Below are 23,751 nucleotides of genomic sequence, written 5' to 3'. Positions count from 1 at the left end.
CGGCATAACTTGTTACTTATATCATAATTTAGATGCGCAGAACATGTAATGATTCTCGTTATAATTGGTTACTATAATTATATGATCATTATTAACGCAATATATGCGCAAATATCAATAACAATGCATCCAAATTGTATTTTGAAACATATTTTTTGCCATTTTCGACAAACACAGGAATTACTTCGGAAATGGGCATTTTTTATCATAATGATTTTAATTTTATGAAATATAAATTCATACGTTAAATACGGATATTATAAATGATTGAATGGAAACAAGATAAATAATATTTAGTTTTCGATTTGTGACGTCGACCTAGTAACTATAACTGTTTGTGACATGCATTGCGTCATTAAAAGTCTTAAATCGATTTTAATTTTCTTTTTGTGACGATTGTAAACCCCAAAACTTACAATATGCACACTCTAGTCTATGATAACAAAATAGTTAACTAGAATCTGCCAAATTGAGTCCGACGACTTGAAAAATATTGCAAAACCTCCCCATGACGTCATAAGTCCTGATTCTCACAAATCGAAAGTTTCTTAATGTTGCAGTGATTTTAAATATCAATATTATATAATAAGGCATCAGTATACGCCTTCTAACAATCCGTGATTCACACTTCGTTCAAACCTAACTAACACTGCATATTACTACTATAATATAGCTTATATATAGTAACTGTGAAGTTTGCTTTAAATATTGCTCATACAGCATTATTTACGGTAAAAAACAAAATCTATTCTTCCCTACGTCATTTTAAATACCGATATTTAATGATGTGTTTAAATAATGTGTTTACACTGTTTTATATAATTTAACAGTTTAAACACATCTTTTTAGTGTATCATCGTATGGAGAAGTATAAAGAAGATGGTTTTCAGAGGTGGTTACTCCTGAAATGATGTTTTGAGTTGCAGTTGCGGATATCTTGTCCTTCACTTCATCTGCTGTCAAATATGGCTCGAGGTCCAGTATAATGGCTGCAACACCTTTTCATGTAAAAGACAAATATTTGTTTACACTTGAACCAGAATTTCATTCGGTGTAAGGCCTAAATAAAGGAAGCTTTCGATTTGCGAAGACCGACCACCAACCTAGGTCAGGATCGATGTTGATCGTCGCCTGGACCTAGAAAGGACATCCGTCAGAATATCTCTACATGCGCACAATTAATTAATATGACGTAGTTTAGTTGTCGGTCGTCGCAAATCGATAGCTCCGTTCCCACTAGGACGCAACGCAAGGATGTAAGCGCAACACAACCGAATTGACCAATGACAAGCGACAGTTCGGATAATCCATCGCTTGTGATTGGTCAAGTTATTTATGGTACGTTATTGCGCTTACGCCCTTGCGTCATAGGTGGGTTCCAAGCTTAATTGGATAGATTCTACATCATGCGCGCATTAGAATCGAATCGAATTTAATCCAATTAAGCTTATTTTTTAATATTTCCTATATAGATATTTCACAAGGTGTTCCATGATTAACAGAATGACAGGTATTGCACAGCATCATCGGAAAAATCCGTGACGCAGTGTGACGTCACATGTGACGCCTTATCATAGGCCAAATGCCTAAGCAACTTTAAAATAGTATATCCGTCATGTAATATACCCTGTATTGCAAAATTTACCTTTGATACACAGGACATATTATAAAATGCCATTTGGAGATACAGTACACATAATCAATTAGGTGTGTACAGAAGCGCAATGAAACAAATTGAATAGTGAAGATCTCTTACCAGCTACGAAAGGTACGGCAAACGAATTCCCAGTGTTAAACGTTGAACCAAAATCGTTAAGGTGAGTTGCACTTTCGATTAATACACCGGGTGCAAACATATCCACACAGGACGCATGGCCGGGCAATGGTATGTCCGATAAGGCGTCAGTTCCCGCCACGACGTACGCCTGAAATATAATATAAATAACAATGTAAAGCTATAGAGTAAGATATTAGATTTTATTAGATGAAATAATTGAGGTAAACGAATTCACTGAGCCCGTTTTCAGTTATACGATCTCTATTTTTGCGAATTTCTTAAGCTCTGATTGGTTGCTTTTTCGCATCACAAAAAGTATAATATTGGAAATATGAACACAAATACGCATATTTAAAACAAAACGATTCGCACGAATACATTCTTATAGTGAAAAAATAAGAATCGCGTACAGTATACGTATAGGCCTACTGGAAAATCACGTAGGTCTACTGAAGAATCACGTACTATGCCTACTGAAAAATCACGTATGTCTACTATGCCTACTGAAGAATCACGTACTACTATGCCTATATACTGAGGAATCACGTAGGTCTACTGAGGAATCACGTAGGTCTACTGAAGAATCACGTAGATCTACTGAAGAATCACGTAGGTCTACTGAAGAATCACGTAGGTCTACTGAAGAATCACGTAGGTCTACTGAAGAATCACGTAGGTCTACTGAAGAATCACGTAGGTCTACTGAAAATCACGTAGGTCTACTGACGAATCACGTACAGTCTACTGACGAATCACGTAGATACTGAAGAATCAGTTAGGCCTACTGAAGAATCACGTAGGTCTACTGAAAAATCACGTAGGTATACTGAAGAATCACGTAGGTCTACTGAAGAATCACGTACTATGCCTACTGAAGAATCACGTAGGCCTACTGAAGAATCACGTAGGTCTACTGAAGAATCACGTAGGTCTACTATGCCTACTGAAGAATCACGTACTACTATGCCTATATACTGAGGAATTACGTAGGTCTACTGAAGAATCACGTAGGTTTACTGAAGAATCACGTAGGTCTACTAAAGAATCACGTACTATGCCTACTGAAGAATCACGAGGTCTACTATGCCTACTGAAGAATCACGTAGGTCTACTGAAGAATCACGTAGGTCTACTATGCCTACTGAAGAATCACGTAGGTCTACTGAAGAATCACGTAGGTCTACTGAAGAATCACGTAGGCCTACTGAAGAATCACGTAGGTCTACTGAAGAATCACGTAGGTCTACTGAAGAATCACGTATGTCTACTGAAGAATCACGTACTATGCCTACTGAAGAATCACGTAGGCCCACTGAAGAATCACGTAGGTCTACTGAAGAATCACGTAGGTCTACTATGCTTACTGAAGAATCACGTACTACTGACGAATCACGTAGATACTGAAGAATCAGTTAGGCCTACTGAAGAATCACGTAGGTCTACTGAAAAATCACGTAGGTATACTGAAGAATCACGTAGGTCTACTGAAGAATCAGTTAGGCCTACTGAAGAATCACGTAGGCCTATTGAAGAATCACGTAGGTAAGAATCACGTAGGCCTACTGAAGAATCAGTTAGGCCTACTGAAGAATCACGTAGGCCTATTGAAGAATCACGTAGGTAAGAATCACGTAGGTCTACTGAAGAATCAGTTAGGCCTACTGAAGAATCACGTAGGCCTATTGAAGAATCACGTAGGTAAGAATCACGTAGGCCTACTGAAGAATCTATAGGTCGACTAGAATCACGTAGGACTACTAGAGAATAACTTAGAACTATTAAAGAATTACGTACGCCTAGCTATACAGCTTTCCACTAGATACGCAACGCAAGGACGTTGACGCAACTGAGAGATTAGTGCACATAGTTTACCATTATGATATTTGTGTGAGACATACTTTGGTACGTCTGAAAACCCAATTTTCAAGTGATTCTGGTAATGCACTTTCGGGTCAGAGGTCAATGACTTATTTTTCACGTAATTTTACCAATATCTTTATTTTATAGCACAATATTTGATGAAATTCATTAATTCTTTTGGAAATGACTTTTCATGAAAATCAATGTCTAGTATGATTCATCAGCTTACATTGAGCCAAATTCCAAAACAATAGACGATTTCATGAAAGACTGTGCCATAAAATAAAGATATTAGTAAAATTGCGTGAAAAAATAGATCATTGACATCTGACCCGAAAGTACATCACCAAAATTGGATTTACAGATTAACCAAAGTATGTCTCACACAAAAATCATAAGACCATTCGCTGTGTTTTACGTCCTTGCGCTGCGTCTCTGTTGGGAAGAAGCATACGGAAGAATCACGAGACCAGCTAGCTACTAAAGAAATTGGCCTTTACTTACTTCGGCAGCTGATGTAGGAGAGTAATCCAAACAAGGGTTTAAACCTGAGATCGGATTTCCAACTGTAACAATCACTGGTATTTCGTATTCATTGGTAATGTAATCAACAATTACGTTGAGCAAGGCATCATATCCCGTAAATAGAGACAATGATATGACGGCTGGTGCCTGTGCGTTGCCGGCAGTAAGAAGCAAAGCTGCAAAAAGACAGATAGATCAATGAGTGATTATTATATTAACTAAAAAAAACATGAACAGTTTATCATTTTAAAGGTGTATTGGCCTACATTTCAGGTAAATATAAATAAATAAATATAAATAAATATAAACTAAATATACATTTCAGGTAAATATAAACAGTAATACGTTACATACAGGCTTTGTCTTTTTTGCAACAAATTGCTGTCGCAGGTGTGCTATTATATTTTGGTATGTAGAAGTTTGCCAAATTTAAGTGTGTTGCATGCAAATCGCACTCCTCAAGAGCAGTTTAGGTGCGTGTTAGGCGAGTGATTACAAGGCCTGTATGCAGAGGAAGCAGCAAATGCCTCTCTATATATCACTTATTGTTTTCCATAATTTCATCATCAAAGCTTTGGAAACAGAACAAAGTGGCCAGGCATCTTCACTTCATTTCGCACAGATATGAAGGCCACTGGCACTCGACCTGTACAATTCAGAAACGCATTTGAAACACCCCCTCCCAACCCCCCACCCCTACATCCCACTTTTTGTCACATTCATTACAGTTTATTAAGCGCCACGCAAGTTAATTGACCAATCACAAACACAAATTTGGAAGATCATCGCATCGTTATTTATTTAATTATTGCGTTGCGTCCATGTGCCAAGGAAAAAAATAAGTATATCTTACCGGAGTACAGATCTGAAAGAGAAAACGGAGAAAAGGGATCAATCGTTTTAACGGCATGTACAGTGGCACACTTAGCAACACCATATCTGCGTCCGGCGGCTATGCTAGCACAAGCTGTACCGTGACCATGATAATCTACAAACTGTAAATAAAAGGAAAGTGTTATAATACATATATTATACAGATATTGCCTGCTTAGAGGTGTAATATATAAAATGTATATCCTCTACAAGGGATTTTATATTTTCATCGAGGGATTACATAAGTCCTGACTGAGAAAATTCCCAAGGGGATATCAATATTACATAGATAGAACCACGTTCTCTTATTTATCATTTCAGTTATTTTGTACCTAATAATAAATATTATGTTTACTAAGGCCTGAGTGCACTTACCCAATGTGGTGAACTTATGGGGTTTACGACATCTAAAAAATTAAAAGCTCTGCCGTTGAAATCGTCATGAGTTACCCGAATACCGGAATCAATTATATAGATGTGGGCGTCGTGACCAAATCCTACACGTAATACAAATTATTCAATAGCTAGATTAACATCACCTTCCATCCAACACACATAAAAGAGAAGTATTTGCGGCTTATCTGATCCATTCACCTTCCTAAATTTTTCAATTTTCAATACTTTTTCAGGTAGGCCTACATCGATTGGTAAATTAAATAAAAACATTCTCCGGAAGCAGGATCAATTGCCTCTGGACCTAGAATTGACGAGTAAGCGCGACGACACTAACTTTCCGAACCAAACTACGCATACGCGCGCGCACAACATTGACATGAAATATGTCCTGGTCTAGTGCTGGGGGTGGGGTGGAGGAGGTTATGTTGTAAACATTGACTATACCTTCTGGAATAAAATCAAAATTATCGAGAGGTAGGAAGCGCTGGTCGATTCTATCCAATCCCAGAAATGTTGCTGAAGTTGTCTTGACTTCCATATCTTGAATAACTGATTTAACCCTCGCGTCTGAAGCAATCTGTAGATAAACCAATTTAAACACTGTAAAAATAGTGTTTAGATCTTAAACATGTATTTTGTACCCACTTCTCCAACACATTTAGCCTTAAACATGTTTTGATATGAAACATGTTTAGGTTCTAAACACATTCTAAACATGTAGTCTGTATACAACTCAACACATCAGTGACGTGTTGATTGTCAAACATGTGGAGCAATTTGAAGCTTTTTTCGCCACAGTAAAATCGTTTTCTCGCAACGTTAAACACGTACCTAAACATGTGGAGAAATTGAACATGTGACATGTTGACTGCTAAACGAGTGGAAGAAAACAAGATGTAGCTATAAACACGTTTAGTATTTAAATACGCTAAACATGTAACTACAGTGAAGTGTTTGTAAGTGCGAAGAGCCGATAAATCAATATCAAACTATCTGTTAAGCTTGGTTCCCACTTAAGACGCGACGCAAGTGATTTGACCAATCAAAGTACAAGGGATTGACTATTCTATCGCTCGTCATTGGTCAACTCGTTTGCGTTGCGTTATTTTACAAAATGAATTAATATGTTAGTTAAATCGCGCCGAATCATCTTACTGTTTTGAGCGATCTGATATAGGTTATCTGCAGAAATAAAACATGGTTGTGAATACTTACACTATTTGCTCTACCACGGTTCAGATCTTTCACCACAAAGCCTTTAAACACGTCGACACCATTGTTTGTGAGAATCAGGTCACGTTTGTGAACGAAACTATTGAGTCTTCCCAACTCACTTCTCGCTCCTTCAAGATCAACAGAATCCTATATATTATACATAACAATCACTAATTACAAGCATTCATATACACACATTTTGTTTTAATTCGGAGACAATTTTCTTAGAAATAAAAATGAATCACTATACACTATTTGATTGTCAGATTTATTACTGTTTGCTATAATCAACATTGTAAGGGCTCTTTAGTAAAACAAACGAGGGGATAACATTTTACACTTTTACGGCCTCGTTTTGTGTCCCGAGTATCCTCATTTTGGGGTTGTTTAGGCCTAAAAGTTCGAATCACCAGACGAATACCGTGCAGAATAAACAGGAGACCGAGGAAGACATGCATACATTGACTAATGGACCCTTTATTATATAATAAATCTTTATAGAAACCGGTTACGCATAACGGTACGATGTCTTGTACCCATGTTCACTCGTGGTACGATGGGATCACTTTGTATAGTGACGCACTTGTAACAGGACAATCAATTACAAATAAAGACAACTTTACTCTGTACATCTTTGTACAGTACATGATAATCTGAACGGCATTATTGAAAATGTAATGCGGCAACCCGGCCGGCGCAGATCCGGATTATACTTGAGATTTGATTTCAAACGACCACTGATATTAGGCCTAAATTTGTTGATATATAGCTTTATAACTTTTCAGAACTATATAGGTGTAGGCCTACCGCAAACTTTATATCAACATTTGATTTCGCCATGCAAACCTTCAAACAATATGTAAATTTGGCAACGTACTCACCTCCAACATTACAATGTACTGATTTTCAATGCGAGGGAATTCTTTTGACGAGGAATCGATTAGACCACGCCCCTGTCCAGGTGGTGGTCCGTCAGGCTTGCCGCCAAAAGCAGTCGCCAATATATACGAAAATAAAATGGCTGTGATTGGCTTCTTCATATTGTATTTCTGTGTAGAAAAATTGGTTAAAAGATATAAAAAAAAAATCCTGGTATTTTTCACTTATTTAATATAAAAAGTAATGGTTAACATCATCTAAAATTAGGCTAGATCAGCGGGAACTGTGTAACCTAATTTGTACAATATTTAAAAGTTGATAGAAAAGTTAAGTACAGGGCTAGTCTACTAACCTTTAGTTCCACAGTATGTCTACCTAAAATTAGTTCACAAACTAAATATCGCAATTCTGAGCAGAAATGCTAAATAATTTTACTGGAAGATGGCGATAATCGATGAACCTCTACAAAACAAAGATGATTGCTACAATAAAAAGTGGCACACGATCTATCTTTTTGTGCGTACGCCAGTACTTTTATATTCAATGAACATCCTCCTTTTAAGTTAGATAAGCCTATCAGAACGCGACATCTTAATATTCTATGAAACTTTTCAAAAACCACAATTTTCCGTAGCATAATCCCTTTCAATCTATATTGGTTTTAATAAATATTTGTAGGACAATGTTGTAAATGTGGATTTGATTTAATTTTAAAAAGATTCTTAATAGTTATTCAAATCAAATATAGGCCTAATCTAATAAATCATAAAGTCAATATGCATATAATTTAATAATTAATTTATATATCTGATTTTTTATTATCTTCGGATTATCTACCGGAGATCGGAAAGCCAGTGGCTTATGATTAAAATATATCCGATATTGAGTTTGTTTTTGCAAAGTAAAAAAAAGAACATTTAAAGTTGTCTCCCACCCCTCTTTGGCCCCACACCTCACGAATGAATTTCATACAAGGTCTCACGATCCGATCTGATGCCGTGCTCGCCGCCGCGCCGCGCGATGCGACTATTTTTTTAAATGTCAAAGGTTACTAAGGCATAATAATTTGTCTCATGTGGAAAACGCATGGTGTGTACAATTTCGAAAAGAAACTTGAAAATAAACATTTTTAAATATGAGCTCCTCTTTTTCTCGAATATTGTGGAAAAGTTTCAGAACACACAATAAACTGTGGAGGTAAATTATATTTTTACCTATTTTCTAATGTGAATTTTGTCATATTTCTCTAGGCCTAGGCTAGGCCTACTGAGTCTGTGTTCTACTCAGCTGTAGGCTACCGCTGGCAGCACAGTGACAGTCCCGGTTCGGTGATCGCTCAGTGAAAGATAACCGGTAAAGGGCTAGGCCTAAGCCTGGCATACTATATGACTTCAGTGTTTCAGTTTTAGTATATTTTGAACTTAGCTGGACAGCGTGCATAGCTTTAATCATTCTTACTTTGCTTTTGATTATTAATAAATAGGCTAGAGAAATCAGTCGAAAGAAGACATTTACGATGCTTGTCCTGCAGCCATTCGAGACCACTCTGTACCAGCCCACTCCCCTTGCCAGCATTGGAAGGAGAACCTAAAGTCTACCCAGACAAAATAACAAATATTGTTGACCAGATTGCAACACTTAATTTACTAGAAGTGTCTCAACTAAATCAACATTTGAAGGTGTGTTAGAAAATAAAACATACTAGAAATAATATTAATAAACACATAATTAATATTAATATAATTTTTAATATTTGTCCATTTCTACACCATGCTAAAAACACGCCGAACATTAACTTAAGCTTGCAAAAATAATATATTGTATGGTTAGCTCACTTTGATTCTTTATATGTACACCAAAATACAAGCACAAATTTTATTGAATTTTTTTTTTAGGAAAGATTAAATATACAAGATGCTCCCGTCATGTCATATGGAGCACCAGTTCAACAGAGTCAACAAAAGGTAAGCCTAGACTCATCATATTATGGACGGATAAATGGAATTACTGTGCATTAACACCCCATTTCTGATTTTTAAATACATAGTACTGTGTATGATAAAAATCACTTTTTGTACTTTTAAACATTTTTTCTCCTACAGGATGAGGAGGAGGAAGAAAATGCTCCAGCAAAACAAGTGCAAACATCATTTTCAATAAAACTCAACAAATTTGATACAGCTAGCAAAGTTAAATTGATTAAAGAAATTAAAGCACTAAATCCAACCATGAACCTTGTACAGGTAAATGATTATAACAGACATGATTATGTTAAAACAATATCGCATCAAACAATGCGCATTACTTAATACAGTACCTTGTTATAACCCGTGTGCACTCCACGTCATCATTCAAGACGAGTAGGGGTTACCCCGGTGAACTAGTTCACAAAATAACCCCTGTATCAGGGGGATTACCACCTATCTGATAGGACAGTGATTAATTAATTACTATTGGTAATCCTTGGCCACATGTGCCTAAAGACATAAACAAAAAAATAAATACAATTTAAAACTTACCTCTCAAGACAAACGTTCTTGAGATGTCCGTTATCGGGTCACAATAAACAATTTTTAATTTACATTTCAGGCTAAAAAGTTTGTTGAGTCAGTGCCACAGGTATTAAAAGCAGACATAGGTAAAGAAGAAGCAGAAGAAATCAAGAAAAAGATGGCTCAAGTTGGAGGAGAGTGTGAAATAGAATAGAAGAGAATTTAAGATTATTATAATGTGTATGAGGGTATCAAATGTGGACCATATTGAACAGATTGAATTTCACATCATCAAACTGTATTTCTTTGTATCTATTCTACAGCCATTAAATATAAAGGATCCTGATCAGTGGTGTAACGGCTATGAGCGCTCACTAGGCACGGAGTTTATGGGGCCCCTGAGCAGTGCCCAGAGGAAAACATGGGCATTAAAATATGTTGAAAAGGGCTAAAAACGCCCGAGGCCTCCAGCGTTGGCGGGCCACCTAAGGTTCCTAAACCAGAGGCCTCAGGTCTCTACGTTTATGCCACTGATCAAAATATAATATATGCACACACATGGTTCACAATATTCAGACTCCAAATTGGAACCACGATCTTTGGAAATAGCCTATACTAGGTCTTTATCAATTTCAACACAACACTTTTCCTTCAACTCTTTTTGTTTTTGAAATAAAATAATGAATGTTTAATTCTTTGTTTGTCTTTTGTCTTACTCAACTAAGTTGTTTATGGCTCAATAAGTGTAACACTGTCAACAATACATATTTTGTCTTTAAGACAAAGATATACGTTATTGTACTAAGAAGCACCCTCTAATTTATAAGTATTTCTGAATTTGGCAGTGATGCGAGAATACTAACATACTATATAAAATATTTAAATCACGAATTAAGGAATTAATCCATGTTTAAATAATCTTTGGTAAAATTGAAGGGGGTAAATTTACGTACGTGAGCGCCCACGCGCGCGCTTTTTAAACGATGACGTGGACCTATATTTGAACGTACTTCAAAACAGACCCTAAATGAGTACAATTTAGGATATCTTGCTGCTATTTTAACGGTCTAAACACAGCAGTGGTTTACTGTATACCACAACAGGAAATTTAATGTTTAGGGGGGTTTGAGTTCAACATGGCTGGCAACAAACATGTTTTTGGCACGTAGGCTGGAGCGATTGGAATATTAAGAATTAGAAAAGATTGGAATAAAGAAGTTTTTATTATTTTACGAATAACCACGTGTTATCCCTTTATCAATAAACATAATCATTTGCCGAGGGTCGCGGATGTGAATCAACAAACGATTATAAATACATATTTGTAAACTAACGTATTTCTTAGTTTGACTTTCGCCAGTCGTACAATTGAGTAAAAACTAAAAAAACAAAAAGATTATGAAGGCCTTTTAATAATATCCAGATTGAAAGACTAATCTGTATTATAATCCCGTTTAATACTAAATATACATATTATTGATTTTTAGAATAATCCAACAGACAACGACAAGTTCTGAAAATATCGCTGTTCAGATTAGTTACGGTATTTTGCGGCATTCGTATTAATCCGAAAATCGTCTAAATATATTATTTCAGTGGAAAATTAGTTCCATTTATTGTCATTTGCATATAAAAATATACATTATATATGTTTGGTCTGAGATATACAAAAACAGATAAATGAAAAACTAACAAAAACAATTACAAAGTGTCACATCACTCTCCAGTATTCAGTGCCTAAATGGCAGCTGGATAAAATTAATCGATTTTCAAAAACGGATTCAAAATATGAAATAAATGTATAATAAATAAGATAGGGTTGTGTTTAATTTTACAGTATAACGAGTAATTTCGTTATTTTAAGTTTTTATTTAATTATTATTCGACCAGCATAAATATCAATACAATAACAACACATAATACTGTATACAGCATTATATAGATGAAACATACTGGGCAATGCATACTATGCAAACTGCATAAACTTAATTGACCCCTTATTTAAGTTCAAACCTATATTGTCCGATTTATTGATCTATTAGGTCTACTGATAATACATTTAATATATTTGGACTTTGATACTGTAGGCTGCAAATAGCGTAAAACAAACGCATTTTGTGAAGGGTGATTCAACGGCCTTTGAAGGTTATTTTTTATTTATTATTTATTTTATTTTATGTCTTTAGGCACTGTGGCCAAGGATTACCAATAGTGAATTAATCACTGTCCTATCAGATAGGTGGTAATCCCCCTGATACAGAGGCTATTGTGTGAACCAGTTCACCGGGGTAACCCCCTACTCTTTTTCGAATAATGAACTGGGTTCTTTAAAGTACACACAGGTTATAACTGTGTACACTGGACCTACGGTTTATAGTCCTTATCCGAGAAGACTTGTTCCACCACCAGAACTAGGAGCGAGTCGGCCTCGAACCCTTGCCGATGTTGTTGTTGGCTCTTTAGGTACGATAAACGGCGCCCCTGCCTTAACCGCTCGGCCATATGACTCGCATATATGACTCGTTATTGTAGGTTGTCTCAGGTGTAGTGCATACACAACCGATTGGCCTAGATTCAGAAAGAAAGTAAGTGTTTGGGACTATTAAGTGTGCACTCTAAACATTACATTGTACAGTATAACAAACGATTTATTACAAGTCCTTGGATTGATCATGGAGAAAAGAAACTCCATGGTTTGATTCACATCTGCGTTGTTGACAGAAATTGTCTCAATAAAGGATTAAGACATGTATGACCAATTTACACAGACGAGCGGTAACGGTAAAATATAGAATGTTATTCCTTATGACCATTTACACAAAGCGCGCGAAACAGACGAGTGGTTACGTGGGACAAGCTACGCGGTTTTCCGTTTACCTCCGTTACCGATCGTCTGTGTAAATTGGCCTTTATGCCTACTAAGGTTAACATAAATATTATAAAATCTATCCCCAATCCTGCCTATGTGTTAATCTCTAATTTGCCATGTGGATGGTATCCCTCTAAAACATTGAAACCCTACTGTTTGAATGTTACAATGTATCAAACAACAACCACACGAAATAACCAACAACCCAAAATAGAAGGAATCTTAAATGCTCCGTTATCTGTTACGTCAGCTCACACTTATCAAAGATGTCAAATCAAATAGACTACATAGAAGCTGGGCAAGAAGCAGAAAAGAAACTTCTAGTTCTATACAAAGACACTGAAAACTGGACGGAGACAAAGAAAACAGTAAGAAATTTGACTTAATTCGGTAAATTAGATATTCATTCATTCAATCTTTTATTCTGAATCTCTGGTCCACAGAAAGTAAAATTACATATAACTTAATAAAAAATAAACAAGACTGAACTAATTACAACTACTCGCAGAATGGCATTTCACATGGAGAGAATCTTTGACTTATATAAAACTTTGCCTATAGGCCTAATCGTTGAGACTAAAACATTTTCACTTGAATTGAGTCTACACATCAGGCCATATATCGATTTTCATAAAAAATCATAAAAAGAAGGAATTCACAATATAAATCTTAAAGACAAATGGATAATTCTATAAAACCACGTAGGCCCTATTATAAAATCTAAAAACATGGTAAATGAGGACAAAACAAAACAAAACTTCTTTTTTTTTTGAAGGATGGTATTATTGTTTACTCGAAGAAGTCAAAAGAAGCTGGTAGTTTCATGTAAGAAACAAATTATTTAAAAAATACTTAATCGTAAGGGAGGGAACTTTGTTTAAAGCATTGAAATATGCACCCTTAAAGTCGATCGTTAGGCCTTTACTGTATATCTTTGAAAGACCAAGGCTATCTATTGCCTTGGTCAGACTCCCACATCACTGAGGATGTTGCAGTAATATGTATTGACTTTTTCATAGATACAAGACTGAACTTACTCTCAATGGCAACTTGGATGTAGCATTCCACGTCTGGCTTCCCAGACCAATGGGAACAAGAATGGAATGGGATACACAACTGGAATCATGCGACATTGTTAAGAATTTCGATCAGGTAAGTTGTTTATGAATTCCGTATTAGGCCTACCTCCTTTTTTCATTTATTTTCTTATATTTGTCTATAATACACTTACAAAAGAAGTTAAACAAGTTAATACAAATACGTTTGGTCTAAATCCCTTTTTGTTTCCAAACATCGTTATGACACATTTAATTTCCTTTTACATGATCATTATCATCTACTCATTTTAAAATATTTTACACAGAAAGAACAAATTTCGTTCAGGTAAATTGTTTATGGCCAACAATTGTGGGTTAATGTACAGATCTTTGCGACATTACTGTATACATGACTTTTATTTTTAGGACACGATAATTCTGCGAACAGTGTGCAAGAGTATAGCAATGGGGATGATATCAAGTCGTGAATTCGTCGACATTGTAAAACTCAGCAATAATTCAGAAACAAAAACTGCCAGCTCGAGTTCCTTCAGCATTGAGTTTTCAGAGTATCCAGTCCAAAGCAAATGGGTACGCGGTAAAAACTACGCAAGTGGCGCTTTTTTTAAAACCTCGTCAGAGTAAGTGCTTTTAAAGCCCCATTCCCTACGTTTTTTAGATCTAATTTAAGATCACAAACTATATTTAATGTAAAAATAATACTATATGGTCCTATTGCGATAACTTTTTTCGTCTTTAAACGGTTAAAAATGTGAAAAATAAGTCGATTCTAATAATTATAGCGGCCCGCTATAAATCCCAAAATGCATTGCGCGCGGATTGATATTTTTGTTTTTCACCTGTAATTCGCCCACTTTTCGATCGATCGTGAGGCCAAAACAAATGGAAGACTCCTAACTTTTCAGCGAAAATACCGGGTTTTCCCCAATTTGTATCAACGGAGTCTGGCAAAAATAGAAAGACAATTAATGCAGCAACTATACAACATCAGGCTAGGTATATAGCTCGCGTACGATGTTCGTACGTTACCGATGTTTACCAGCTAGGCCTACAAAACTAAGCCTAGCTAGGCTAGGCCTAAGACCGTCCACGAGAGGTCGATCGCCGCGAGCTACTTAGGTAGTGCATTGTTTCTCACTTTTTATCATAATTTACCATAAAACGTACATTTAAGACAAGAAATGACATGGTTTAATGTTTTTAAAGTGATATATATGTATTATTTTCCAAAAAACGTCCAAAATTGCAGGGAAGGGGTCTTTAACTTTACAAGTTGATTCGTGTACGTCACCAAATGACATAACGTCCGTCCGTTTTAACGACCACGCAAATCACGACATTGCGACGACGCCAACGAAAAGAGAAACGTTGAAAAATAGAAACTTTTGTAAGTGAAAACCGCGTACGTCGAAAGATAAAATCACGGCAAGTTTAAAGTGTAAAACATGTGTTAACGGTCGACATATTCACGATCATCATGTCATAACCCAAACCAACTATGACGACGACATCGAATTTAATAACCGATATAAAAATATGGGTTTGGCCTTAATATAATGCATGTCTCCTTATCATTGTAAGTGAAAACTGTATAGCCTACGTCGAAAGATAAAATCACAAGTTTAATGTGTGTAACACATGTTACCGGTTGACATATTCACGATCATCATGTCATAACCCACACCAACTATGACGACATAGAATTTAATAAACCGATTTCAAAATATGGTTTTGGAGAGTGCTTTAATACAATGCATGTCTCCTTATCATTGCTATTAATCTTTTTTCATTTGTTTTTCTTACAGAGATGAGAATAAATGTGAAATGACTTTTATAGTACACTCTGACATTGGCGGAATGCTTCCTAAAGCCCTGGTGGATTCTGCTATCCCGGGCAATATAGTCAAATCAATGCAATTATTCAGGGCTGCGGTGGCTAAGAAAACAACCTTGTAAAAAGTAAACTCTGACATTGATTGTACGTTTCCAACAATACAGTTAAATCAATGCAATTGCTCAGGATTGACAAACACTTTTAACAACACAAATGAATGACAATGTCGTGGACAAAAATAATAATACACACCAAGATATACATTATATTTCCCAAATTGTTGTACAGTACAAATTAACTTTATACACAATTTACAACTCTTAATGTTGTTAATAGAATAAAGTATATAGTTTGTTATTACTAGTGTTTTATTTATACATATTTACGATTTTATACTTACACCTATTGAGTGAAATCTGTGGACCCGCTACCGAATATTATTCTTTTTTTACAACTGTATTAAAAGATTTTTCTGGCTGTTTTACTTTATCGTTTTGATTTAGCTTTTTGCTTATTTCATGCTGTATCTCCCTTGATACCCACAGCATTGTCATTTTTTCAGTAATTTGCCTTTGGATTAATATAATATCTAATAAATCTAATGGGAGATTAAAGTCATAGTGTGACGTAGGGCCGTAAAAAAGATAAAGAGAAATAAATACAGATCCTAAGGCAACTCGAATACTTAAGACATCCTTAGTGTCTCCATGGAAATCTAATAAATTATTTTAAACTAGGACGAGTATACTTTTGTGAAAAGATTTTACATAATTTGTCAACGATTAAGATGATTTATTTCAACAAAAAGAAAAATAATTTTAAAAAATGTTATTAAGAATCCATTCATGAAAAGAAGGTTTTGTTTGTTTTTGTTCAAATTATGATTTGATCTCAGCCACTAATACGTCTATTTTTCCAGACAAAGGAATAATAGACATAATATATGCTTTATAGACTTGTTCTGCATACAGTAGGGCCTGTTTGCATTAAAAGTTTGTATGACCTTTTCCACACTTTAGTTGGTATATCTGCATAAACATACCTGACACATCAGTTTTTATTTCAATGCAGATGTACCATATTATTTGGTCAATTAAGCTTGGTATAGTTTGATGATGCTAATAACACAGAAAAGTGTAGTTTTGTGGTTATTTTTTTCACCTGAAATTTAGTAAAATGATATGAATACATGTTCCAAAAAAAAAGAAATAACCTTATCATATTTGTGTCTATATTTGCAGCACTGAGAATTGAGAAACCATTTATGAACATCAGCCTACATCCATGGTTCCCATCCATGATATATCCTGGCCATAGCATTAGCGTCAGTAGCCTGGTCAATCAAACATGCTACCTGTGTTTCAACACTTAGGTCGTGGTCTGGTTCCCGAGCTCTCTGGTTGTACTTAGGATCACCTTTAGCCACGCTTTTGAATGATACACACACAGGCTTTGTACCATGACCAAGATGAAGTTCTTGTCTGAGAAAATAATTATGCACTTAAGAAACAAGACACCCTAAAACATTATGGAATAGTCCATCAGTTTTCTTCAAAACATAGTTTCTTCATGGAGGAAATTCCTCCATGGTTTCTTAAGCCCTGTCTACACTATCAAACTAGTTTGACAAAAAAAGTGTGTGCCCAAATATGGTAGTGATATGTGTGATAGTGTAGACAGAGCTTTACACCATGAGTTTCAACTATGTATATTTGATTAACCTCTTCAATATTAGCAATAACAGTAATAGGCCTACCAAAATGATATATTATACTAACCTGGTTATATATGCTGGGTTAGCTCCTTTAAATTTGGCCTTGGCGTAGCTGACTTTTTCTTTAGGGTACCATGACATGTCACCTCCATCCACCTCATCCTCATCAGTCCTCTGTGTAACTGCTTTCTGAGCAAATTCCTAAAAGAATTATTGTCAAAAAAATATAAATCCTAACACCTAAAAAAACACCATTAATATAGTCTGCACCTTTCATATATGAGAATAAATAATAATAAAGAATAAGACAACTTAAGTTCTGTCTGAACTATCAAACTAGTTTGACAAATTTGAAAAAAAATTGTGATATGCCCAAATATGGTAGTGATATGACATCATCATGTCCATATATGGGAACATCACATTATTTTGCCACATAAAGTTTGATATTGCAGACAGAGCTTTAGGCAGCATGGTAAGAAAGGCAATAATCTGTGAAGATGCCTTACTTTCCAGTCCAGTGACGGCTCCTTTATAAACACGTCCATCGTGTTGAGAAGTAAATCGTGGTTGTTGCGTATTGCTCTGAGCGTGTGACACATAGTGCTTTGAAGTAATCCGTCTTGATTGAATGGGAGCATCAGATTCATTATTTGTCGTGTCAATCGAAATGGCAACAATTCAGGAACTGGTAAAAACTATATAAAAAATAAAGATTTGCATGCAAAATAAATGCTACTTAAAAACTACAATTACAGTAGTCAATGGCTGTTAGATGTATAATTGTATTTTTTTTACTTATTTACATATGCACTTGACTTATTTGATGACACCAGTTCTAGCAATCATGTAATGAACTAAATAACTGTTTCACATCTGCATAAATTGTTACAACTTGTACCAGGTTTGATCTCCCGGTTTATTACACGTTTTCACACAGGCATACGCATACGCAAACTCTGAGAAATTTTGGAAGGAAAGCGTAGTTGCACTTTATTTGATTACTATGATTAGTCAGTTTAATACTAGGGCAATACATGCGTGTGCAGTAAGAACTCGGGATATCTCGGAACAAAACAGGCCTCTTATCAGTGTGTTCTGATACAAAATTATTTTCACACTATGCAAACCTGGTTACAAGTTGGAAAGGGTATAATTTGTATATCAACAACTACCATTCTAAACTACTAATCTACTACACTACTAAATATTAATTTGCATAATAACCTGTGTTGCTGATCCAAATGCATGTCCAAAATCAATGCCGATCATTCCGCCTGTTTCCATGTCGACCAAGAAGTTTGACAGATGACGATCACCAATTCCAAGTAGATATTGACAGATGCAGAGGACGCTGTGCGTGCGTATGAAATGCGTCCTTAAGGTAAGGAAAGCTTCTGGAGTAGAACTCATTGAAAAGAAAGCTTGTCTAGATGTATAGAATAGATTTATCCCGATAAACAACATAAAACTAGGAATACATTTAATGGTAGTACTTGGCGGAAGTTTTCACATAAGCAACATTAACTTATTTCTCCGACAGTATTCAACATACACTAACAATAAACATCTTTATATACTGTTTAAATAGGTTATAAAAATGTATTTAAATTAGTTTTATATTGTTTGAAATAAAGCATAAAAGCAATACGAACCGAAGTAAATCTGGTGGTACTTGGGATTCACAGTCTCTAAAACAAGCCAGGGTTTCTGTACGATTTGCCTTGCTATAAAAAGCAAAACAATAGTTCATCAAATAATGAAATAACTTATATCAGAATACTATATGTTCTATGAAAAATGCAAATGATGATATATTGTCACTTTATTGACAGTCAAAATAAAAGGTTTCAGTGTGATCATTACCTGTACATCTTTTCATACTGCTGATTCAATTGCTGTCCACCTCCAAATTTTTTAACCCAAGCAAAAATCTTTGCTCTAGAACCATTTCTGTACAAAGTGAGAAACAAATACATTTACTGCAGTACTGTGTGCATTAATACATATACTGCAGTAATGTGTGTATTAATCAATACATATACTGTACTGTGGTACTGTGTGTATTAATCAATATATATATACTGTACTGCGGTACTGTGTGTATTAATCAATACATATACTGTACTGCGGTACTGTGTGTATTAATCAATACATATACTGTACTGCGGTGCTGTGTGTAATAATCAATACATATACTGTACTGCGGTACTGTGTGTATTAATCAATACATATACTGCAGTACCATGTGTATTAATACATATACTGCAGTAAAGTGTGTATTAATACATATACTGCAGTAATGTGTGTAATATTCAATACATATACTGCAGTAATGTGTGTAATAATCAATACATATACTGCAGTACTGTGTGTAGAATTCTATACATATACTGTACTGCAGTACTGTGTGTAGAATTCTATACATATACTGTACTGCAGTACTGTGTGTAGAATTCTATACATATACTGTACTGCAGTACTGTGTGTAGAATTCTATACATATACTGTACTGCAGTACTGTGTGTAGAATTCTACATTATAAAACTTACGCAGAATTATAACGTTTAAGTTGTGACTCTGTCATCGCTCCGTAAAGAAACTCACGAAACACACACGTTTTCTGTAACCATTCTATCAAACCCAACCTGTAATGATAAAATGTTAAACATCATAAAATCTTACTAAAGGCTATTTTAATCTAGCACATTTTGTTAATTTTATTGGTAATGTACCTAGGTGTCATTGGAATAACTTGATATGTCTTCAGTTTTAACCCACGCTGACAACACGTTGCATCCTTTTCCAAAATCTCATTCATGAGTGTAAAGAGCTGCTCAACTCGTTGATCCAGTCTAAGATCTTCTCCACCCTTTGCTAAAAACATGTGATCCTTTTCATCGTTACCCCGGATTATAATTCGTTTGGGTTTTCTAAGAGATGACATCACTTTCACCTGAATAGAATAATCACAGCAATTTGCTATTGAGGAACAATGACAGCAATTATTCTATACATAACTTAAATACACTGTACTATACCAATCATCCCAAAATTCCCCAATGCGCTTTTGGATATGTGCATGTCTCTATTTTCGTAATAATCTCAAATGCATCGCTTCCATTGCTGATCTCAAGAGAATGTCAGGAAAAAGGAGGATTCGGGGGAAACTCAAACCCCACTTAGCTACAGGTTTAAACTTAGCAGAGGAACATTAACTCATTATACAGGTGCATTGATAGGTTTAAGTATAAAAGTACCTGTTCACTAAAACCAGCTATAGTCACATGGTGTGATAAGAGTGGTTTTGTCTTGCCATCATATTGACCTGAAATAAATGAAATTTAGATTAGGAAATGGAATATGAATTACTGTGATGGTAATCACTAATCACAGGCTAAAGAAAACACTTAAGCTCAGTCTACACTATCAAACTTTATGTGACAAATAAATGTGATGTGCCCATATATGGACACGATGATAACCATAATTATTTAGGCATATCACACTTTTTTGTTTGATAGTGTAGTGCTAATCATTTAAGAGAAATCCTTAAATATAATAGTGACTTACTTAGTGAAGTGAAATACTTAGTATTTGAGAGAGATCTTGCTTAAGTGTGATCAACAAAGTTTGTAAAACACAAATAACTGACTGTTACTGTACTGACTGCCAAGGTGTAAACATGTTACCTGGAATTTCCAGCTCCTGATTTGGATTGATTGTGTGGAAGTCCAGGAACCAAGTTGAATACTCTTTAATATTACTTGGGATGGACCGCTTCGTCCGTTCAATTTCACCCTGGATCTTTCTACAGCTTGCGGACACTGTCTATGTACAAGATAACAATCAAGATATGTTAATTACAACCTGGCTTTTAATAACAAATTTTACTGGGGAATTTTTCAGATCAAGATTGTAATTGATTATCTGTACTTCTTTAATTAAAATTCATTACCAACACAAATTCATTCATTTCATGTCAAATCTAAGTTGATTACCTTCTTTGCCAACTTGCTGCCATCTTTTCCAAATTCAGCAATGACTTTTTTTTGAAAATCCTGGAACAAAAAACCACAATAATTTCAATATTTCAAAAATTCCAAAATTTTTTCTGACATAAAAAGCTAAAAACAAGCACAATAAGACAAAGCACCTGAGCAAATTTACGTCTAAAGTTTCCAAACACAGCAGCACCAGGATCAGCGTTACCACGGGAACTACTGTAATCAAACAAAGCTGTATACATCTGTTTAAATGATTTCAGAATGGCTGACTTGTCAAGTACAGGAGCCTTAAACAGCTGAGCTATTTCCTTGGTCCAATCCTGGGCAAGAAAGAAAGTTAAAAGCAAATATGGGTGAAATTGGTTTATAAAAACAGTGTAATCATTTCTAGTTGTGTTTTGTCCTTTTATTCTTTTAATAATTTTAACTTTAAAATGTTAATAAATTATCTTGATCACTACATACTTATAGCAGTCTTAGAGAGGGCAGTGTTGAACCAAGGCAATCTAACAACAGGACACTGAGCTCGCCTTGCCAAGATAGGAACGTGTAATAGTCTTTTGATCTTATGTCTGGCTGCGACAAATACCACAGTACTGTACTATGTACATATTCTTCGCGGCGCACGGTGGAGTGGAACTGGTCATGTCGCAGTCACAGATAAACCATTTGATCTCCGGAGCTCAGCATCCTGTTGTTAGATTGCCTTTGTTGAACTGAGTTACTTACTTTGAACAGATGATCAGGATTGCTAAGTTGGTTAAGAGCATTGATAAAGCTTTCTATCATGGGTACTTTGGTCAGCTCATCTTGGATACGCTCCACCGCTTCAGAATTCTTTGCTCCAGTGTTGGTACTTTTGTTAAACTTGAAATTATCACTACTGATCTTGAAAGGGTAACAAAGAGCCTGATGTGGAGGAATGTAAATAATAAGGATTAATGTTGTTGATAAAATAGTGGAGCTAAAGCATGATGGTTTTGAAGGCTTCCAATCATATCATCGTAGAAGAAGTAGGTTAAGTTGCAGATTAAGTATAATTGAAAAAGGCCTTAACAACATTGATATATACAGTACAATACCTGAGGATAATTTGTAGCAATGTCTGTTACAATGCCATGAACCGTGTGACCAGAATCTTTATCCAATAGAGCGACCATCTGACTAATCCAACTAATAAACATCCAGCAGGGTACACTGCTAGACTGAAAACAAATATATACAAATAAAACTTTAGTAATTCAAGATTGCTGGTCTTGAGGTATGATTCCAGGCTTATGATCTAAAGATTATGGGCTCGAGCCAAACATACTACCAGACTTTGAATCCTTTGGTATAAATGTTCTAGTACTGTACTGTATTATGTTCACCTTGTCTATAAATTCCTTTGCAGTGTCTGGATGGGATTCTACCAGTTGGAGGAGTCTAGGGAATCGTTGTATTGCTTCGGATGAACCGTCCTTCATGGCCTGAAGTGTGTTGGTTACTATCGCAAGTGGAAACGATTCAAAGTGTTTTAGGTTTAACTTCTTATCTGTATTAATAAATGAAAGTATAATTTGACAATAATGATAATAGAAAAATGTATATAAGATAGGTAAATTTGGTAATATAAATATAATTATGATGATTATATGAAGAGAAAGGGAGAGAAATAAGAACTTATATAAACTTACAAGACCATTTATCAAAATAATTAGGGCAATTTTTTCCAATGAGTTTAGTTAATTATTCTTTAAAATAAATAATCTTCAAGCACATTGTACCTTCTTCTTGACATCGAAGCAGCTTATCACAGTATGAAGCCATGGCCATGTGGGCCTGGCTAGTTATAGGCCCAACCTCAGCAGATGTTGCCTGGAAGGCACAATCCACAGCCTTCTTAAGATGGCTGTAGGCATTGTTAAATAAATCCTCTGCAATCTAAGAATCAGACATATACAAGTTATTGTTTTTTTTTTTTTATTTTGTCTCTTTTATTGTATTTGTAGTTATAACTTTGTTTACTTGTGATTTGTTTATTTTCAAGCTACAATGCTAATAGTTGTATACATAATGTAAGCCATTATGATACAGCAACAAAAACTTGAACTCTTAAAATTCTTACAGTTACCTCATTTGGATCATCTGATTGGATAGTAATCAACTCTTTTAATTTCCGCAGTTTACTTTCATCTATTTCTTGAAAGACTGTCTCACCTAGAAAATAATTATATAGCTAGAAGGTATCATAACTGATGATTATACCAGAT

General features: G+C 35.2%; 5 protein-coding genes across 5 annotated transcripts in view; 3 read left to right on the top strand and 2 right to left on the bottom strand.

The window, feature by feature from the left end:
- LOC144840212 (sorcin-like) overlaps positions 1-23,751 on the top strand; it is a 134,448-nt gene that overhangs the window by 53,769 nt on the left and 56,928 nt on the right. The window lies entirely within an intron of this gene.
- Positions 125-7,686, bottom strand: LOC144839253 (aqualysin-1-like). The gene is made up of 8 exons (XM_078694569.1): positions 7,528-7,686; positions 6,647-6,793; positions 5,876-6,008; positions 5,411-5,532; positions 5,016-5,157; positions 4,142-4,338; positions 1,757-1,925; positions 125-998 (listed from the first exon to the last, which is right to left on the bottom strand). The coding sequence occupies exons 1-8, from the start codon at positions 7,684-7,686 to the stop codon at positions 832-834; spliced, it is 1,236 nt and encodes a 411-aa protein (XP_078550695.1). The 3' UTR covers positions 125-831.
- On the top strand, positions 8,585-10,709 carry LOC144840238 (uncharacterized). Its single transcript, XM_078695988.1, has 5 exons — positions 8,585-8,722; positions 9,009-9,204; positions 9,421-9,489; positions 9,628-9,768; positions 10,115-10,709. Exons 1-5 carry the CDS (start codon positions 8,661-8,663, stop codon positions 10,229-10,231), a joined length of 585 nt encoding a protein of 194 aa, XP_078552114.1. The 5' UTR covers positions 8,585-8,660; the 3' UTR covers positions 10,232-10,709.
- LOC144839252 (stAR-related lipid transfer protein 5-like) lies at positions 13,153-15,947 on the top strand. The gene is made up of 5 exons (XM_078694568.1): positions 13,153-13,254; positions 13,662-13,711; positions 13,906-14,038; positions 14,350-14,564; positions 15,750-15,947. The coding sequence occupies exons 1-5, from the start codon at positions 13,153-13,155 to the stop codon at positions 15,898-15,900; spliced, it is 651 nt and encodes a 216-aa protein (XP_078550694.1). The 3' UTR covers positions 15,901-15,947.
- The window catches only part of LOC144841171 (DNA-dependent protein kinase catalytic subunit-like), a 33,901-nt gene continuing 26,756 nt past the window's right edge, over positions 16,607-23,751 (bottom strand). Inside the window, exons 66-82 of the mRNA XM_078697392.1 lie at positions 23,613-23,698; positions 23,266-23,422; positions 22,870-23,033; positions 22,582-22,704; positions 22,229-22,408; positions 21,649-21,819; positions 21,494-21,553; positions 21,185-21,323; positions 20,753-20,820; positions 20,228-20,448; positions 20,045-20,140; positions 19,359-19,445; positions 19,148-19,219; positions 18,720-18,921; positions 18,002-18,190; positions 17,557-17,693; positions 16,607-17,259 (exon numbers count right to left, since the gene is read on the bottom strand). Of these exons, the coding sequence (XP_078553518.1) occupies positions 17,055-17,259; positions 17,557-17,693; positions 18,002-18,190; positions 18,720-18,921; positions 19,148-19,219; positions 19,359-19,445; positions 20,045-20,140; positions 20,228-20,448; positions 20,753-20,820; positions 21,185-21,323; positions 21,494-21,553; positions 21,649-21,819; positions 22,229-22,408; positions 22,582-22,704; positions 22,870-23,033; positions 23,266-23,422; positions 23,613-23,698 (2,357 nt within the window). The 3' untranslated portion in view covers positions 16,607-17,054. The remainder of the gene's footprint in view (positions 17,260-17,556; positions 17,694-18,001; positions 18,191-18,719; positions 18,922-19,147; positions 19,220-19,358; positions 19,446-20,044; positions 20,141-20,227; positions 20,449-20,752; positions 20,821-21,184; positions 21,324-21,493; positions 21,554-21,648; positions 21,820-22,228; positions 22,409-22,581; positions 22,705-22,869; positions 23,034-23,265; positions 23,423-23,612; positions 23,699-23,751) is intronic.

The sequence above is a fragment of the Antedon bifida genome, chromosome 4, assembly GCF_963402885.1.
Source record: "Antedon bifida chromosome 4, ecAntBifi1.1, whole genome shotgun sequence".
In the NCBI taxonomy this organism is placed as follows: Eukaryota; Metazoa; Echinodermata; class Crinoidea; order Comatulida; family Antedonidae; genus Antedon; species Antedon bifida.
Note: the sequence above shows the minus strand (reverse complement) of the source record. Positions and strands in the feature narration are given on the sequence as shown.

Bases quoted from the DNA above. Each gene is read 5' to 3' on its own strand.
- LOC144839253 (XM_078694569.1), bottom strand. From the start codon at position 7,686: ATGAAGAAGCCAATCACAGCCATTTTATTTTCGTATATATTGGCGACT. The intron at 5,158-5,410 runs GTAAGTGCACTC...TTTTATTTACAG, and splicing joins CCATAAGTTCACCACATTGG to TTTGTAGATTATCATGGTCA. The intron at 1,926-4,141 runs GTAAGTAAAGGC...ATTATATTTCAG, and splicing joins CTCCTACATCAGCTGCCGAA to GCGTACGTCGTGGCGGGAAC.
- LOC144840238 (XM_078695988.1), top strand. From the start codon at position 8,661: ATGAGCTCCTCTTTTTCTCGAATATTGTGGAAAAGTTTCAGAACACAC. The intron at 8,723-9,008 runs GTAAATTATATT...ATTAATAAATAG, and splicing joins ACACACAATAAACTGTGGAG to GCTAGAGAAATCAGTCGAAA. The intron at 9,490-9,627 runs GTAAGCCTAGAC...TTTCTCCTACAG, and splicing joins TTCAACAGAGTCAACAAAAG to GATGAGGAGGAGGAAGAAAA.
- LOC144839252 (XM_078694568.1), top strand. From the start codon at position 13,153: ATGTCAAATCAAATAGACTACATAGAAGCTGGGCAAGAAGCAGAAAAG. The intron at 13,712-13,905 runs GTAAGAAACAAA...ACTTTTTCATAG, and splicing joins AAAGAAGCTGGTAGTTTCAT to ATACAAGACTGAACTTACTC. The intron at 14,039-14,349 runs GTAAGTTGTTTA...TTTTATTTTTAG, and splicing joins TTGTTAAGAATTTCGATCAG to GACACGATAATTCTGCGAAC.